This window comes from Pseudophryne corroboree, chromosome 4 (assembly GCF_028390025.1).
Source record: "Pseudophryne corroboree isolate aPseCor3 chromosome 4, aPseCor3.hap2, whole genome shotgun sequence".
In the NCBI taxonomy this organism is placed as follows: Eukaryota; Metazoa; Chordata; class Amphibia; order Anura; family Myobatrachidae; genus Pseudophryne; species Pseudophryne corroboree.
Window position 1 is genome coordinate 381,882,139 of NC_086447.1, and position 20,091 is coordinate 381,902,229.

The window sequence follows — 20,091 nt, forward strand, 5'->3', positions numbered from 1 at the left end:
GCTTAGTCATACAGCCACCTCGGTGCAACCTTTTGGCTTAAAACCAATATTGTGAGGTGTTCAGAATAGACTGAAAATGAGTGGAAATGAATGTTATTGAGGTTAATAATACTGTATGATCAAAATTACCCCCAAAATCTGTGATTTTAGCCATTTTTATGTTTTTCAAAATTCATCCAGATCCAAAACCAAAACCCGAAAGGATGGTTTTGGCAAAACCAATCCAAAACAAAAGCACGAGCTGGGAATTAGAACCACAACACAAACACGAAAATTGCCCGCCGCACATCTCTAATTCTGGCATGTATTTGACTGAATTGGAATGGAATATATGATTGCTATAATGCGTCATTCCTCAAATTTTTTTGGTAAAATCTGGACTTCTTGGTTGGTGGCCCAAAAAGCTTCCTCTCATTTGTTTATTTAATATTGATCATGGGCTTTATGGTTACAGGTCACCCCCCTTTTACCTAATTCCTTTTATCTTCTTCTTTATGCTTTGGCTTTCTCCTTCCACTTTCTTGTTCTTTCTACTCCTCTCTCTCCCTGATGGTTTGCCACACCTTTGTTGCGAGATTGTCTTCTTGCTTTTATATTTTCTCTAAAAATGGATTACTCTTATGCTCGTTTAGCAATCTCAAACCTTGTACTGCATCTATGTTATGTGATATATTTTCCTCTTTTTTTGAGATTCTTGTTTGCTATATTTAATTGTGATTCACTCAATAAAAAGTGTTTCAAAAACATCCCTGGCGGACTCCAGTACTTAACATAATCTCAGACAAACTCAGAGTTCAAAACTTAACCAACTGCAGGCAATCTATCAGAATCCCACAGTTTACCAATTAGCAGAGCAGGTACAATGGTATTGAAGGCAAAACTATAGTCTACAAACTGTTACCTCGAGAACAGGGTTTCCTGTGCAAGGTTACTAAGAATTTTGTAGAGAAACATAAGAACCAAATCCTTGATAGATCTAGTTTCTGTATATGTAAACTGATAACAATCAAAGCCCACAAGAATGCCATTCTTTAGATGCCTCAAGATCATTCTCTCAAAGCACTTTATAACTAGTGAGAGCATAATTAGTGAGAGCAATTACCACTTTCTGATTAACTTTTTGGAATAGGCACAATTATAGTAGTTTTAAACCAAATAGGGATAATATACTAAGCCAGTGAAAGGGTAAAATCCTAGTGAAAATAACCACTAACTGATCAGTACACTCAAACAAAACTCTACTGAGTATACAATCCGGACATGTAGTCTTCCTGACATTCATTCATAGCCTAACATTAAACTCTTTCAAAGTAGTAGATGTTCACTTTCTCTGGGTCTCTATCTAGAATCTGAGAACTGTTTTTTTGTCTCAACCTTACAGAATCTTTGCTCCTTCAACCCTCACAGGCTGTTACTGTATCAAGCAGATGGGAGACAGAAGGAGAGGGGCCGTTGTAATGCATATTCTGTTGGCACCAGCTTGTGTCCTCTAGTAACCCCGAGCACAGCTTCCTCCAACTCAGTGACCTGGCCACTCCTCCCAGTCCACAGTCACTGTATACTGCTCTCCATGCAGAATGAGGTCCCCGGGAATCAGCTGATCTTCCATCCACTACATCATCTATGGCTCTTTCTTTGAGCACCATAAGGTTAATGAGGAACAGGCACTGTGCCTCTTCAGGACTAGGAAATGTCTGGGAGCAGGAGCTGACCATGCTAGTCAGGAACCTATTTGCACATGACATGCACTTCACCCCACTGCTGAAAGCCAAATTAAGCACTATGTTTGTGTGTCTGCGCCTGCAAACATGGCTCTCTTCCCACAGTACATATGTGTATGCTGTAGTGTCACCTGGCAGCTGCCACCTCGGTGCCACTGTCTCAGGTCCATGTCCTGCCCAGGGCCACAACTAGGGGGTAGGGGAAGCTAGAGAAAAGATCAAGAAAAGCAAATTACTGCCTTGTCCATTGTGACAAAAATCTGAGTTTCGTCCATGAGGTATGTTTCTTATATCTTTCTAGTTCTTATAAGCAAAGTTTACTTTTAGATTTTTTTTCCTTTTAAATATAATTATTCTGAGTTTCTGCTGTAATGGAACAATGTACACTTGCATCCAAAACAACAGCCCCAGCAAAGTTTAAAAACAAAAACTTAATAAAACCTGCTGGTGAAAGTCAAAATGTCAGTTAAAAAAATGCCAATCTTTTCTCAGTGTAAATAACGTTATCTTCAATATAGTTAGAGTAGCACTTGCAGCATGATTCAGACATAGAAACATTAAAATAATAACCATATGATTATTGTCTACTTTCTTCTCAAATATACATAACAATTACACACATATGTATTACAAGAATTGTAACATTAACAACACATGTATTATTTTGTATGTGACTAACCACATAATGCTTCCCATATGTATATCTGTATAATTAATGCAATATACTTTCAGTGGCTAAATATAGCAATACTAATATGAACAGGAAAGAGACATGCATCTGATTATTAAACTGAAAGCCATGGAAAAATATTATTTACACATTTATGCAGTTTACATTTATGTTTTAAAATGCTAAATACGTGAGACATACTGTATTAATAAATGAGTTGCAATAATAATGTGTTAGTACACATAGGGCCTAATTCAGACCTGATTGCTGCTGTGCATTTTCACACAGCAGCCGATCAGGTCTGAACTGTGCATACACTGGCACCGTAGTGTGCCGCTGCATGCCAGACAGCCGACGGCCGTCTCAGCCCTGCGATCGCCTCTGCCTGATTGACAGGCAGAGGCGGTCGCTGGGCAGGCCAGATTGCCAGAACCACACGGGGGCGGGTTGCGTCAGCTTTGTGACATCACATGCAGCCATTGCGACCTGGGCAGTGACGAGTAGCTCCCTGGCAGTGCGCAGGAGCTGCACTGTTAGGGAGCTACTCTCCAAATACAAAAGCATCGCCGCTGTGCAATGCTTTTGTACTTGTGTGGTGGGGTATGGACGGACATGCAGGGCGGACTAGCCCTGTGCTGGTTGTCCTCCCACATGTCAGTGAAGCTGATAGTAGATGTGCTAAATTTAGCACATCTACGATCAGGTCTGAAATAGGCCCATAATTCAATGTAGTTACCCCATGAAACCTATCTATAGTTAAATGTAAAAGCTGTGAATATATATTTACTGCATGAGGTTATGGGAGGTATCCTATTAACTACGTGAGTTACTGCAGCTAAAGGATTCCCCTGGGGCTATCCTATTGGCCCTGTAAGCTAGAACTAATCGGGGATTCTGTTTAAAGTGCCTCAGGCATGCAAAGCAGAATCCCCAATAAAAAGTCCCAAAAGACCTGTTACAGAATGCGAACACATGGGTCTGCAATTTTATCGCGGATCCATGTGTTATCGGATGGTAACGGGTGAGTTACTGCATGGTAAAAATGGGCTGCAATTGGATAGACCAATAGCATTATCGGGCTAAAAAGCTCATTATTACCGTGCGCTAACTCACTGTACCTAATAGGATATTGCCCTTAAAGTCAATGCAACAAACTCACAGGTGTACCATTTGTGTAATCTAACTTGCATTAGACTCGCCCAATCTAATTTTGTTATTAAATACAATGCATTTTTGTTATTAATAGAAAGAACATTAACAACCCATATTGCATACCTCCCAACATTGCTGCAGTTGTAGTAGGGACCTTGGTGCGGTCTAGCCGTGCCCATGCCCAAAGGGGTATGGCTTCATGGGGATGCTGCAATCACATGCCATGCCTCCCGGTTTCATCTTTGAGGGGGCATGCCCAGCGCTCTGTGAGCTGCTGACATGCCCCCTGTTCCTCTGACTCCTGTGAATAGATGATGTGCACATGTGCAGTGTTTATTCACCATTGCTCTGCTAGGCAGAGCAGCAACTAACAGGATCCTCCCAACTTCCCCCCCACCAAGAGACACTGCAGCCCACGGGTGGGATAGCGGGACAGTTCTGCAAATATTGGGACAGTTGGGAGTTATGCATACAGTATACTGTTAAATACAGACAGAATAATGCTCAAGAAATGTAAATATATTAGAATCTCTGTTAATAATGTGTGCATAAACATCTTTTAAAATTATTACTTAATTGTTTATTAATAAAACTTTTCTATGCTTCATGTATTACAAGGAAAATGTACTCCACAATGTTATATATTACAAATATTAGTCAGACTTCCATAACTTGTGCAAAGGAACTTACAGTTTACATTACATACATACATTACATACAGTTTACATGCTTACATACCACTTAACATGCAATGCAAAAATGTATGTACTTTGAACTCATTAATAGAAAGGGTCTTGTACAGTATGTATTACATTTTATTCACAAAATAAAAATAAACATAGCATTTTTCTTTGTTAGCCATTAACAGTGTCACATTAATGCATTTGTTTGTTTGTTTCTCTCTTTTTTTTAACTATCCATAAGAACATAATTTGCTTTTTGAAGAATCTGCAGTAATTTCCTGACATCTAGCCACTAGAGGGGAGTAGTAACATGTAGAGTAGTATAAGCTCACATTCAATGTGAAAAAAAAATTGTGAAACTATATCCACTGGAGATTGTCTTTAGCTGTTTTTAGAAATGTATCATTTTGTTTTATTCAAATGAGCAATAGCTTATACAGTAAGACACCTTTACAAATGAAATTATTAATAATGGGAGAAAAGATTACGTAAAAACATACCATTACATGATGGCAAACTCTTGTTCCATGCAGGCTTCCCATCTGCTCCAATCACACAGCTAATTGTTGCAGGCTCGATAATTTTGTAACCTTGGTCACACTGATAAGTTACTGTAGATCCAAGTTTAAAATCTGTTCCAATTCGAGAGCCATTCATTATATTGCCTGGATCAAAACAAGCTTCTCTGGGCTTTTCTATTGTATAATAAAATAATAATAAACACATAAAATATATTGACTACAGAAGTAAAATATCACATTAAGAACATTTAAATAATGATTATTATAACTAGAATTCTCAATCTGTATTTAAAAAGATGTGCTCAAAGTCATTCAGAAAGTAAAAATACAATGTTGTTCTGTCCACATCACTTTAAAATCATGAACAACGTATCAATGACACAGGATCCTCTTATAATGATAATCAAAGTTCTTTTCAAGACTAGATGAGCTTCCAATTCTGTACCTCAATCCAAGTTAACACTATCATGCTTATTACATTTGCTTGACTTTCTCTCATCTCCTCTTGTAAGCTACTTTTCTTTTAGTACTGAGGATTTCCATTTCCTTTCTTCTGCTTCCAATTCATGTCTAGGTAATTTGTTCTCAAATATAACACTCGTGATCCCAGCTGTCTCTCTTTAATTATGTCTCCCATTCCCTTTTTCTCAAACATCTCCCTTTCAGCTTTTTTTTTCTCTCTCTCTCAGCTTTACTTCAAGCATCCTCAAAGTATTTGTTCTTTCTTGACCCATTTCCTCTACACTTTGACCCTCTACACTCTACTGTTGTCGTCTTCCTCTGTAATTTTACAATGACACAGCATGCCCTAGTCTCAGCTTCTGCACCTCTATAACATGTGTAGTATAATTTTCACTCTTTATTCAAGAATAATACAATCTTCTACTTTTGTCCTTCCTACCATTTTATTATTATGTTGTATACAATGACTTATTGTGGATATTTTCAATATTATTTTTCAATATTAAAAGATTCAATGTCTTTTTTATCATTTTGTATATTGTACTTAATGAGATCTATGAAATGTATATAGTATGTCACATTTTATCCCAGGATCTATCATGAACATTTGTTATGAATAAATTCTATGACAGTGATAAGGCCAGATTTTTGCATACTGTATAACAGCCCCTTTTCCCATTAAAGCTATCTATGATAACTAATACTTGTATACTGCCAGGAATTCAGATTGGATAGTAAGGGTTTATCACAGATTTGATTATTATTACTAGTTAAAAGCCCATCAAAATGATGGACAACAGGGCTGAATTATAGGGGGCTGGCGGAGGTCACTACTCACACAGGAGCTGACGGGTTTCTGGAAGTCCTGCTGCTGGGAACCGGGGGATCTGTCATGCCGAGTGTGTGAGTGTGTGTGTGTGTGAGATAGAGTGTGTGCATATGTGTGTGTTAGAGAGTGTGTGTGTGAGTAGCATTAGCCTTATATACATATAGAGGCTGTATATCTGTAATGGTCAGGCTATAATTAGAGGTGTTTCTAGAGAGGAGGGGACCCATGTGCAGACTCCGTGTGTGGGCCCCCTACTCTCCTGTAGCTGTAACCACCGCTTTTAGCGATCTCAGCGATGAGACTCTTGCACAGTTTCAGAGTCTACAGTGCATGCGCAGGACTCCGAAAAAATGCCTGCCGCACATTTTATTCAGAGTCCTGCACATGCGCTGTAGACTTTGGCACTATATAAGAGTCTCTAGTGCTCAGTGTGCTAGCAGCAGTGGTGGAGGCTACAGGAGAGGAGCAGGCCCACACACAGTCATTGATGGATGCTGGAAAGGTGAGTATAGAAGAAATGGGTGCAGTGTGTGTGGTGTGGGCCCCCTCCGGACTCAGGGGCCCGTGTGCACCACACACTGCACCCATTATAGATACGCCACTGGCTATAATGATGCTGCCATTTATACACCACTCTTGACATGTGTAAGCTCACCAGTCTCTGCACAGCTCCCACCCAGTCTGGTGGTAGAGGACACCAGTAGCCACAAGCAGCTAGCAGAGGGTCTGGGGATGGCCTGTGCAGGGTGTGGGAGGGGTGAGCCCAGGACCTCTCCCTCCACTAACATGCAATATAATTAAAGCAGCTGAGCCAGTTATCTGCCTTCTTCTCACCCACATCATCTGCAGCCCAAGCACTGACCCCTTCTCCTTCTGATCACTGCACTGCTCACCCCACACAGGGTCTCACCCATTCCTGTTACACTGATTCACCTTCTTCCACCCTCTGGTAACTGGCCACATGTATCCTCAGTGCCTCCACTCAGAGTGGTGTGGGACCTTGTGGTGGTTTTTGCATCCATTTCCTAGTTACTGCTGCTACTTGTTGCTAAATCTTGGATGTCAAGTAACCTGGGGTTGCAGCATAGTATATTGAGGAAGGAGTGCTGGGTATGTGGTATCAGGTAGGAGAACTACTGTATATGGAGGAGGGGGTGCATTGTATGTAGTGGGCAACAAATGGAGGGGTATAAGGGTGCAGTGTGTATATATGGTCACTATATGGTGGGGGTGAAGAATATGAAAGAGGACGGAGGTGTAGTGTTTAAAGGGGCAGTATATTGAGGGTGGTGCACTGTACATTTGGTGTATGTATGTCAATGTCCCGAATGGAGCTTCATTGGGCACCTCCAGTGGCTGCCTGTGCCACCACAAAGGGGAGGAGCAGTGTTAGCAAATTATGTATATCTATATAGATTATTATTACTATTATTATTATTATTATTATTATTATTATTATTATTATTAGTAATAATAATAACAACACAGAAGATAAATATTTAGGGGGGAAAACTTTCAATCTGTGTATAAATAAAAATAAACATGTGCAAAAAATTGTAACAATAAAGAGAGAGAGTAGCATGTAGAACATCAGATGAACATAAGTACAACATAATATGAGCATACCCTGAGCATAATATGGGTTAGTGGGAGTACCGTGGGATGAAAAACAAATAAAAGTGAGGGAAGGTGAACAGTGTCACCCAGGAATAAATCTAAGTAAGTGAAGTGTCACAGAGTAATCTACAAGAGGGGTGGAATTCCGTAATAACCACTCCATGGATTCCATACATTACTATGTTTATTTGAGGTGTTACTGTGTGCATAGTGTCATGATTGGACGCCATTCTGATGCCAGAACGTGCATAACTGCAACTAATATTGTATTGATCAATCTCTGCAAATGCCCTATGTGTGGTTATTTATATATCCTGTGTGAAAAGGTCATAGGAGATTTTGGCCTGACGTGCAACTGCTCCCATGCTGATCTTAAAGAGGGAGGTGTCATGATCCAGGCTATTTCAAGTCGGAATAGGCCTGTTAACAAGTAGTGTGATAACAATATAGATGACACCAGGATATCCGGGTGACGTATCAATGGATGTAATGCCAACGCATCTGGGTTATATCGAAATGGGCATGATTGAAATTTGTATTATTGCACTTGATATATCAATGTACCAGTATGTGATAACTGTCTTTGCATGTTAAATGGTAGAAGCTTGATTGATCTGCTGGCATTTCATTGTAGCCATAGAACTCAGAGACACACTGACTGTTTAGGTGTCTAATGCCTTGTGACTAGAACTAGCCATTTGTTTACACAAGAACCATGGCCAGAGCTTCAAAGGAAAAAAGATAAGGCAATTTGGCCTGCTAGTATTTCTAAGAGACCCCACAGTATAAGTTATAACAGTGTCTTAGTATGATTGATAAAGCTGATTGCCCAGCTTCAAAAGGAAGGGTAAGAGTAATTAGCTAGCACCTGTGTATATGACCAAGAGACCCCATGTTACAGTTAAATTTACACAATTAACTCGGATCTGGGAATTAAAATGAACTCTCCAGGGGGAGGGGGGCTGAAGGGGCAGCCTGAGTTTTAAATAGTAGGAAGAAACACAGGCTGCAAAGCATCCATTATCAAAGAAGTGGGTCAGGAGAACATTCTGGCTCTGTAATGTTCTGATATATCCGAAGATATTTTCTTTTCTTGAAGGTGTCTTTTCTGCTGTGACTTTGACTTTTTATCATTATATTCTTGTAACTTTCATTTTTTCTGTAACATAAGCTTTGAAGTGTTTTACCTGAATTAAATAATCAATTTTAGATCTGGTTTCTGTTGTGTATCCAACCCAACTCTCTGAAAGAGGCGTTACCAAAATATTAATAAATCTAGGTGCAGGCAAAAGCCATAAGTTTGCCTTGGGTCATACCCTAAATGTTTGTACTTTGGCTGGTGACAGTGATTGTGTGAAATTGATGCACACACTCAGGTATCCAGTAGCGGTTTCACGTGGCAGGGATTCGCAGATTGGCGTATCTGGGGAATTGCCGTGCCTAGGATCGTGACACATAGTGCAACAAATATTATTGTTATGATAAATCTGCTAAACTCTGCTGATAATTGATAATAATGAGGGAAGTTCTAGGTTTTTCCAATACAGGGCAACTAACCATTTAGTGGTCCTTGCAATAAATGTAATAAATTTATGAATATGAGTATTCTGTATACCGAATATTTATAAGGACTAAGTATAATTGCTTGTAATTTGCATTCTGTTTATAGTCTTGATCAGGCAATGTACCTTTGAACATTGAGAGACTCTTTTGGAGCAGGACTACCACAGGACAGATTTCATTCAATTCTACGTGTTCCTGCCACCTGGTCAGGATGTTCAAATCTATTAAGGCTATAAACTAAGATCTTAGTAATGTGCTTGAGATCAACATTTATAAAACAATATGGGACTATAGTTACCACATCAAGTGGAATCTTTACCGTTGCCTCTGGACAACAACTCTCTTAGTGATAGTTAAACTCGTACTCAAAAACATCTCTGTGAAATTGCACCTTGTTGGGTGCAAATGCATGTGTGTATAGGGCACACATGTATTCACTTCCAGTGTGTTTTATGGTGTGAAGTCTAAAAAGTGTGTTACACTCTCCAGGTTGCCTCTATATATACAGTATAGTCACACTCCTCTCATTTATTCTATTTTAGAGAGCACAATTTGGAATTGTCAAAAATTCATCAAGTCTTTATTTCTCATAAAAAGTATATATTCATTTAAAACAAATTTGACGCCAGGATGCTCTCAGATCTCCAGATAGAAAAATGAGGTTTGCATAAGAAGGAAAAAGGTGAAATAAATGGAGTTCACCAGACCTTCAGGATGCCATATCATTGTGGATATTCCAGTACTAGGATTAGATGTAAAACCCGGGACCTCCTTAAACACTGCACTGCTAGCTGTCCTTACATTACTTTTTATTTGGAGGAATTCCTACCTATGCTGGACATATTTGGCTACAGTTAAAATATACTTATTTGTAGATTGTATTTGGGAAATTTAGCTATCATGTTTAGTATGAATGTTTTACTATTTTGAATTAGAACAAAACTCTCTACTACTTTACAATAAGTGGGCTTAAACTGAAATAGATCTATGAATGCTCTACCTTTGACTATCGCACAATGACCAAAAATGATTTAGAAACTACCTTTATATTCAATGGCGAATCCAGACATGCCAACGGATGCATCACTACGAAATGCCAGAAACAGACTGTCTCCATTGCTTTCTAATCTTTCTGGTGCATGTGAGCCTTGAAAACTTCCAATTATAGGGCTGTTAGAGCTTTCACCTTCATATATATGTAGAAAGTCATAACTGGGTTCCATGTTAAAACTAAAAAAGGAAATTTTTTAATTATTGAATGTTCTTTTTACTTAAAATACACAATACCGTTTACATTATATTAATGCTTTGTTTTATATAGGTTGTCAACATAAAGAAAACATAATTATTTATAATTAAATTATACATGTAGTGCAACTTTAAACATCTCTCTTTCTTTTAACATATTTTATATTTTAACACACTTAGTTACATTTAAATAAGAGTGCTAGATTTATTGGGCAGACAAAGGTATTAACAGCAGACATATATAAAGTGATAAGCATTTCCTCAAATATTTTGCAATTATTAGAGTTTTCAATATATTCCGGCATGACATAGTCTTTGAAATGGACAAACTGGTTGGTTGAATATTTTATCTTTAACAATGATCTCAAATAATTGAAAAAGTGTGAATGCAATTTCATAATTCCAAAAATAAACAAGTAAAAGTATGGTTGTGACAAAGCCTGCAATATAAATTTCTGATGGAAAAAGAACTGTCTTATTAAATATATTGAAAATATTCTGTAGGAAACAAGAGCATGTATTAACTTTATGCTTTATAATTTAAATAACTTAGTGAAGCATGCAATTAGATTGTATCTCACGGACAGTGCAGATAAGCATTAACTGTTAATAAAGAGAGAGACACAACAGGTCTGTTTGCTCTTGAATAAATTAATATTGTCCTAATTCTAAGAAGATGAAATCAATTCTGTCAAAGTCCTCATTATTATTCCATTTAGCTGGTGTTAGAACAGATATACAAGACCAAAATGACATATCCTACATATGAGAGATGTTTCAAGTTTTATTAACATTTTCTTTGTAATGTATTATTTTTTTATATTTGATCTAGTGAATTTTATTATTATCTGAATAAAAATAATATATATATATATATATATATATATATATTTATTTCTAAACCCACCTGGCAGCTGCATGCAAGATAAAGTCATTTTGGTATCTGTACATTTGAAAACAAAATAATACTGCACTATTGGATGTTGTGTTATGATGAAACAGAAAAAATTGTTAGCCAATGTTTTTGACCAGTGAGACAAAATATTGGAGCTTTATGTATTTTATGGGCAAAATAACAATCAAGGATTTGGAAAAGTCCATGTTGAGAGTTAGTTGTTGGATGAGTGCTGTGCACTTGGATCATGTAGTAATTCCTACAAATCTCCTGCTGATAACCCTGGCATAAGATGAAGGCACAAACTGCAACATGACACAATTAATACCTGATTAAGCAGCTAGCTTCATTTCAGTGCACCAGTAAAAACAGTAAACACTAATTGAGAACTAGAAGAATGTGCAACACAAATAATTTGCTATTCTATTGTAACTAATTTCAAAGTAGCATAAAAAATAATAATATAGAATAGGAAGCAATGACAAGCTTTTTTGGTCACCATCAATATATGTTATAACCAATACTTGAAAGGAGAATTTTACAGTAAGTCAATTCTGCAATGTATTTATACATTTAAAATATTAAAAGTTGACATCGATCGAAAAAGAGGTGCTGTCAAAACATTCTCATACACAGTTTGGCCTATACTGTAAATGTATGGTCGCTGGCAAAATATTATTTAAAAATTATGTAATACAGGCTAATTACATTGCTTTGGGTGGCAAAAACATTAATAACAGTTGCATGACCCTAATCTAAAGGGACAAATAATAAGCTATTGCTACTTTTACCAAATATTTTCATTTTAACCACTTGCCTGGCATGGTCGCATCAGATGCGACCATGCCTGCAAGTGCTTTATCTGACCTGGTCGCACAGGATGCGACCAGTCAGATAAACTGTGTTAGCAGTGGCAGGGAAGGGAAACTTCCCTCCGCTGCTGCTGTTAAAAAAAATTGTTTCTTTTTTTTAACTAAAATAATTTTGATTAGGGTTAAATTCATATTCATCACCTAATTCACTCATGAAAAAGGATGATTTTTTTCCCCAAAAACAGCTCAGAAATTATCAGTTAAGTGGTTAAGTGATATGAGAAAATCATTACTGAAGTTATATATTTAGTAATCAGAGGCATAAAACAATTCGGAATTATACATTTGTCTACTGTATGTCACTAAAATGATGCCATAAATTCATAGTCTACTTGTTCTAAGTTTTGGGGTAGTTATTTTATTTGTCCATTTAGTTTTTCAGAAGTATATGATATACATATAGACATATGCAGGGACTGATTCAAAATTGTGAGCAAAGCGAAAAAGCAAGTAACTTTGTATCTGGAACAAATCATGTTGCAATGCAAGGGGTGCACACTTAATTTTTGCTTTTGGGGTAAACACTGGCTGTTTCTGCATGTAGACCACAAATACTGGACAGCTTGATTTTTACACTGCAATTTAGATTTTGATATTGGACACATCACTCTCGTAATTTCTCATGAAATCTCTCTGCACATTTTACATCTCTGTTTTGCAGTATTCCCAAATTAGAATCATCAACATAGAGTGTTACTGTAATTTCCAAAGTATAATAAAACATGACCCATACAGAAACATTTTGCATTCCAGATTTTATAATGAATATTACATTTTATATATATATATATATATATATAGTTCCACTGTTGCTAAACAAGCAAGCTGCACGGCACTCTGGAGTACTGAAGTAAAAAAGACTTTAATAGGCTTGTATATAGATTTCCATAGTCACAGCATGGTTAGATGTGCAGCATACCAATATCAACGGCTCGTTTCAAGACATGGTCCCATCATCAGGATATGCAGCCGCTGCTATGGTCTAACATGACTAGAAATGCACTAAGTGCTGAAGTCAGAAAAATGAAAAACAAGTGTGAGCTCTGTGCTTACCTTATATCCCCCTGTTTGTGCTCGTTTCAGTGTTCGGCTGCGTCCGGAGATCGGGGTGGGCGGGTCTGTCCTCCCGGTGATGCATTTCCGGGGGCGTTTGCCATTGGCTGAGACAGGTTGCCATGGTAGCCTGAATAGCTTCCCCGGTCTCCGGCACCGAACCTAAAGAGATTACATGTGAAGTGAGAAAAGCGCTGTGTGACACGTTAGCAGTATGGAAGAACTTATAATGGGCAAACTTATAAGGCATGGTGCTGTGAGATATTGTTGTATATATTGCAGGCCCATATAAATATGACCTGCATATGCTATAACAGCTGCTAATAAGCTGGGAAAAGTGCACATTAGAAAGGACAAAAATAAAACTAATCATAATAATAAATGATATGTGTTAAGTTTCCATGCCCCGTCATAATAAAAGCCACCTAAGTGTGCCCATAGATTAAAGTACTATACATGTATAAAATATATCAAAAGAATTTTTAGACATAAACACATCAAATTGGCTGATAAAGATTCATGTAAACACCACAAGTCCAACTTAGTATATACTATATTCTGATTTAGAAGACGTTCCAGTTTATTTTTTAATTGAGACCTTTGGGATATATTGTGTCCAATTTAAATAGCCATTGGGATTCTAGTTTGTGTAAAGCTGTCATTTTATCTCCACCTCTTGGCATGTGGGGTAATTGATCTATTATCTGATATCATAATTGTGATAGATTATGCTGGCTTTGTCTGTAATGACGTGCTACCGGTTGATACACATTTTCTCCTGATAATGCTTTATAGATGGCCGAACATGTAGTGCCCTTCGTTCCTTGAACATACGGCTGGTCATGCCAATGCATGGACATGAGATATAATAAATGACAAATCGTGAAGAGCATGATAGAACTTGTCGAATTTCATAATGCTTATTTTTATGTGGATGTTTGAAAGAATGTCCAGGGACTAAATAACTACATGTAGTACATGATGCACATCTGTAACAACCCGTTTTTTTGGTAATGCCAATTATGCCCGGAGACGGTGAGTAATTATTGATGTCAGCTTTGACCAAATGGTCTCTTACATTTTTACCTCTCCTAAAGCTTGTCATTGGTGCTGTATTTGAGAGACTAGGGAGGTTGGGGTCTGTTTTAACAATCGGCCATAAGGCTCTTGTGGCCCTCAATATATTCGGACTGGTAGTGGAAAAGCTTGTAGACCAAATGAATTTATTTTTGACATCTTTTGTAGGTTTTTTTTGAAGTAATGAGTGTCTAGGAATTCTTAACACCTGCTCCCTAGTTTTTAAAAGCTGTATGGGGTCATACCCCCGTTGTTTAAATTTGTGAACTGTTATATCCAATGCTGCTGGTAATTCCTGTACATTACTAGTTATGCAAGCTATTCTCAGCTTTTGTGAATAGGGCAGTCCTTGTTTTAAGGCATTCGGGTGGTGACTACTAGCTTCCAATAAAGTGTTTCTGTCCTTGGGTTTATAAAAAAAAACCTCCCGTCTCCAAATTTTCTGATTTGATGGTGACTGATACATTTAAAAAATTGATAATGTTATTGCTTATAGCAAAAGTAAATTTGATAGAAGAAGGATGATGATTGATGGTATTCATCATGAGAATGAATTAATCCTCACTGCTGTTCCACAGCATAAAGCAATCATCAATGTATCATGTGTACCAAGTAATATGATGATTGTATTGTGTGTTTTGAAGATAAAATTCTTGTTCTTGCTTAAACATATAAATAATGGCATATGCCAGAGCGACCGGGCTGCCCATGGCACAGCCCTGGATTTGCAGATAGTACGTACCGTTGTACAAGAAATAGTTCCTTGTGAGAACTAAATGTAGCAGTTGTAGAAATAATGGAATATGGAATCTGAAATTGTCTTGTATGTTGTTCACGAAGTCTTGCATCATCTCCAATCCCTCCATATGTGGGATAGAGGTATATAATCAGTTAACGTCCATTGTGCAAAGGTATTGAAATTTGTCCATGGTGGAGAATGGAAGTAGAGCATTAAGAAAGGAGGTTGTATCTTTAAGATATGTTTTTTCTTTAATCATATGTGGCTGTAGCAATGAATCTAACAATTCAGCTGTTGGTTGATATAAAGATCCTCTTGCGGATACAATTGGTCGACCCGGGGGTGATGTATGGTTCTTGTGTATCTTGGGGACTGTGTATAAAACTGGTATAATTGAAAATTTGACCAATAATGATTGGTGTATTTTGGAGGTGATCCAGCCTTCTGTCTCAGCTTGTTGTAAAATCACAGATAACTCTTGTTTATATAATTCCGTAGGATCCTTGTTAAGCTTCTGGTACGTAGCTGTATCAGCCAGTTGTCTCCGTATTTCTTGTTTATATGTGTCCAAGTCCTGTAACACAACACTTCCCCCTTTATCCGCCGGGCGGATTACTATAGAGGAATCTTCTTTCAATGACTTTAATGCTTTTGTTTCATCCAGTGTGAGATTAGGATATATTTTGGTTTTGGTCCTTTGAACCTATGAACTGAATCGTCTAAAAGTCGACTGTATGTTTTGATTGAAGAGTTAGTCGACACTTGGTCGAACTTTGACTGGTGGTGTTTACGAAGTATGATTTCCATAGGTGTTGGTTCATCCTGTGCTTGTTTATGTTGACAAAATTCTTTGAGTCTCAGTTTGCATCCCAATTTGTGTAAATCATTCTGCCATCCAAATTCATTGTGAAAGTGAGTAGGCACGAATGAAAGACCTTTATTTAACAATGATTCTTCCACTGGTGTAAGAATGCGGGAAGATAGATTGAAGATCAGATTTTTTTGTTTTTCAACTGCTGCTTTGCTGTACCTTTTGTTTTGGCCGCTCCTTCTGGTAGGTCTCCTACGGTTTCTATCTGAGCCCGGGTACGTACCCCTAAAGGGGGTCGTTGTGTGTTCGGTGCTTCATCAGAGTCCACCATCATGAAATCACTGTCACTATTTGAAGTATGACGGTCTTTGGAATGTGGATCTCTACGTTGTCGCCAATTAGACCTGATGTTTGGTCTATTGCGTCTGGTGGACACAATATATCCCAAAGGTCTCAATGAAAAAATAAACTGGAACGTCTTCTGATTCAGCATATAGTATATACTAAGTTGGACTTGTGGTGTTTACATAAATCTCCATCAGCCAATTTGATGTGTTTATGTCTAAAAATTATTTTGATATATTTTATACATGTATAGTACTTTAATCTATGGGCACACTTAGGCGGCTTTTATTATGGCGGGGCATGGAAACTTAACACATATCATTTATTATTATAATTAGTTTATTTTTGTCCTTTCTAATGTGCACTTTTCCCAGCTTATTAGCAGCTGTCATAGCATATGCAGGTCACATTTATATGGGCCTGCAATATGTACAACAATATCTCACAGCACCATGCCTTATAAGTTTGCCCATTATAAGTTCTTCCATACTGTAATACTGTCTGCTAATGTGTCACACAGTGCTTTTCTCACTTCACATGTAATCTCTTTAGGTTCGGCGCCGGAGACCGGGGAAGCTATTCAGGCTACCATGGCAACCTGTCTCAGCCAATGGCAAACGCCCCCGGAAATGCATCACCGGGAGGACAGACCCGCCCACCCCGATCTCCGGACGCAGCCGAACACAGAAACGAGCACAAACAGGGGGCTATAAGGTAAGCACAGAGCTTACACTTGGTTTTCATTTTTCTGACTTCAGCACATAGTGCATTTCTAATCATGTTAGACCATAGCAGCGGCAGCATATCCTGATGACGGGACCATGTCTTGCAACGAGCCGTTGATATTGTTATGCTGTGCATCTAACCATGCTGTGTCTATGGAAATCTATATACAAGCCTATTAAAGTCTTTTTTACTTCAGTACTCTGGAGTGACGTGCAGCTTGCTTGTTTAGCAACAGTGGAACTTTTTCAATACAGCACGAGCACCCAGTTTACTGTATACTTCTTGACTCAGGAGTGCCGTATGATTTAATGATATATATATATATATATATATATCTTAGAGATGAGCTGTTCATATTTTTAGAACCCACACTGTATCCAGCACTGTATGTGACCCACACTGTTTCCGACCCATACTGTGTCCAACCTGTACTGTATCCAACCCACGCTGTATACTGCACTGTACCCAACCGGTACTGTGTCCAATTTGCACTGTATCCAACCCTCTCTGTATCCAACCTGCACAGTATCCAACCCGACCTGTATCCAACCCGAACTGTAACCTGCACTATTTTCAACCCGAACTGTATCCAACCCACACTGTATCCAACCTACATTGTATCTGACCCACATGTATGGAACAATATTCTTATGGTTGGGGAAATTTTGGTGAACTGCTCAACAAAAAGACTGATTGATCTGGACCCAGGTGCCTTATTAAGGAGGAACAGATTTGGCACTGAGAAATAGCATGTGATGGAGGCATGTGAACTTGTGTAGTTGGCACCCACGTCTGCTGTTGCTATTTTACACATGGTTTAGGGTTTTTTGGTGCTTGTTAATTACTACTACCACAGTTGATAAGAACACACGATTCTTAGTAAATTTCTGTGTTGGATTGTTTTCTATTGAAACTACTTGTTGGTTTGATTGGTTATTGTTAATACAGTGCATTACTAATTTGCAAAACATTTTTAAACAGAAAAAACTGCCGTGTGTTTGTGCCACTGCTCTTTTGTTTAGTTTTGCCAGCCAGCCTTTGGCCTACATTGGTGAACAATTTGTTGAGCTGTGAGGTGGACAAAATTGGGTGGAAATGACAGGAAAATAATGTTACTGAGGTTAATACTATCACTAGGAACAAAAAAAAACCAAATAATGTGATTTTAGCTCTTTTTGTCAATTTTTGGAAAGAAACCAAAAAACCAAAACTGGACGACAAATTAGAACCGAAACCATAAAAAATGGTACAAAGCACATCTCTAATATTTATGTATATATATATATATATATCTATATATATATCAATAGTGAAATTGGCGCCTAATGGTTGTTGTTATTATAGCACCCCTATTACAATCAAACCGTATATTGGTATAACAGAATAACAGAATATGACAGTTCAGAAAAAAACAATCAGTTGGTTTCAATACATGTGTATATTAAAATTCATAAAAAACCATCAGTATCCGTAATGGTGTAAAAGTTATTTGGTCATTTTACCCCCTATCAATATCCAATGGGGTTCCAAATAAGAGCAAGTGTACAGATATTTCTTTCACAAACTAATCCTTCTAGAAATGTACATTGGAGGTATATCACAAAAATACAGATAACTCAACGCGTTTCGTCCCAGAGACTTCATCAGGGGTATATTTCACTTAGGCGGTTACCATCAACAATTAAAGTTAAAAGTGGTGGATACGATTTCTCTTGGACACTCACATCTATAAAATGAGTCACACAGTATTAAATTCATGACCAATAATGCCTGAAAAGTTCTAAAAGCATGTGTATGATACTTAGGAAATCAGATGCAATAGGTGGTTTCAATAGTATTCAATCATCTGGTAGAAAGTGCTGTGTATCCTATTATCACAAGTCTATATTTATGGGTGTAGTATGGTATGCCGGCAGACAGGCTCCCGGCGACCAGCATATTGGCGCCGGGAGCCCAACCGCTGGCATACCGACAGCGTGGTGAGTGCAAATGAGCCCATTGCGGGCTTGCTGCACTTGCCACGCTGTGGGCACGGTGGTGCTCTACGCACGCCATGCTATTTTTTTTCCCTCCAGGGGGGTCGTGGACCCCCACGAGGGAGAAAAAGTGTCGGTATGCCGGCTGTCAGGATTCCGGTGCCGGTATACTGTGCGCCGGGATCCCGACAGTCGGCATACTGAAGACCACCCTATATTTATATCTATAAGTATCACAAGTCAATATATATATATATATATATATTATATATATATAAAACATACATTTCTAATAGTAGATTTTTCTCTAGTTTGGTATGTCAAAGTTATAAAACAAAGTCAAGTGTGTCCACTTAAATGTGCCAGTACAAATTCATTCAGGATCTTTAAAAATATATGCAATTCTGAAAGTGCAACCTTAGATTCAAATATCAGTAGTCCTAAAAATTCCTAAAGGCTATGCATAGACCTAAATACTGTAAATATATGATGATGCTTTGATTACATAATCTATATTTTACTAGAAGCATGGAATGCATCCATTATTCTGACTTTTACATTATCAGTTGTTTATGATGTTCTCCTAATCTCACATGACTAGCAAAATAATGGATTGCTAGCTATTGACTATTGCCCAGTCCAGACCTGTACCAATTATGTAAAATTTTGAAATTAATGCACGTTTTACTAAACACTGGATGTAGGATTGAGCTTTTCAACACTTACTTTACCCAATAAGTGATAGCTTATGTATATGAGTTGTACTGTAGGTAAGGTAAATGTAAAAGGATACAATAAGTGTCTACCGTCTTTTCCTAATTAATGTAATCTTGATGATGTAACATCTGTAATTCCATTTGGCAGTGGACCAATTCCGAGAAAGTAGACATTACATTTATGTACTGCAGATTCCAGTAACAACTATAAAAACGAGAAATGAAGAAACATAAGTAAATAGAAATAGGTAATATGTTATGGTCATCACATCTGCAGAAAAAACATCATATAAAATAAATTCCACCATTAAATGTATATGTAAACATATATATATGCACACACACACACACACACACACACACACACACACACACAGTATATAAACACACATTGGTAGTCTTGGACCTGCCAAGC

General features: G+C 37.8%; 1 protein-coding gene across 1 annotated transcript in view; it reads right to left on the minus strand.

The window, feature by feature from the left end:
* Nucleotides 1-20,091, minus strand: part of CSMD1 (CUB and Sushi multiple domains 1) — a 2,470,978-nt gene that overhangs the window by 434,480 nt on the left and 2,016,407 nt on the right. The window contains 2 exon segments of the mRNA XM_063916678.1: nt 4,727-4,921; nt 10,261-10,448. Of these exon segments, the coding sequence (XP_063772748.1) occupies nt 4,727-4,921; nt 10,261-10,448 (383 nt within the window).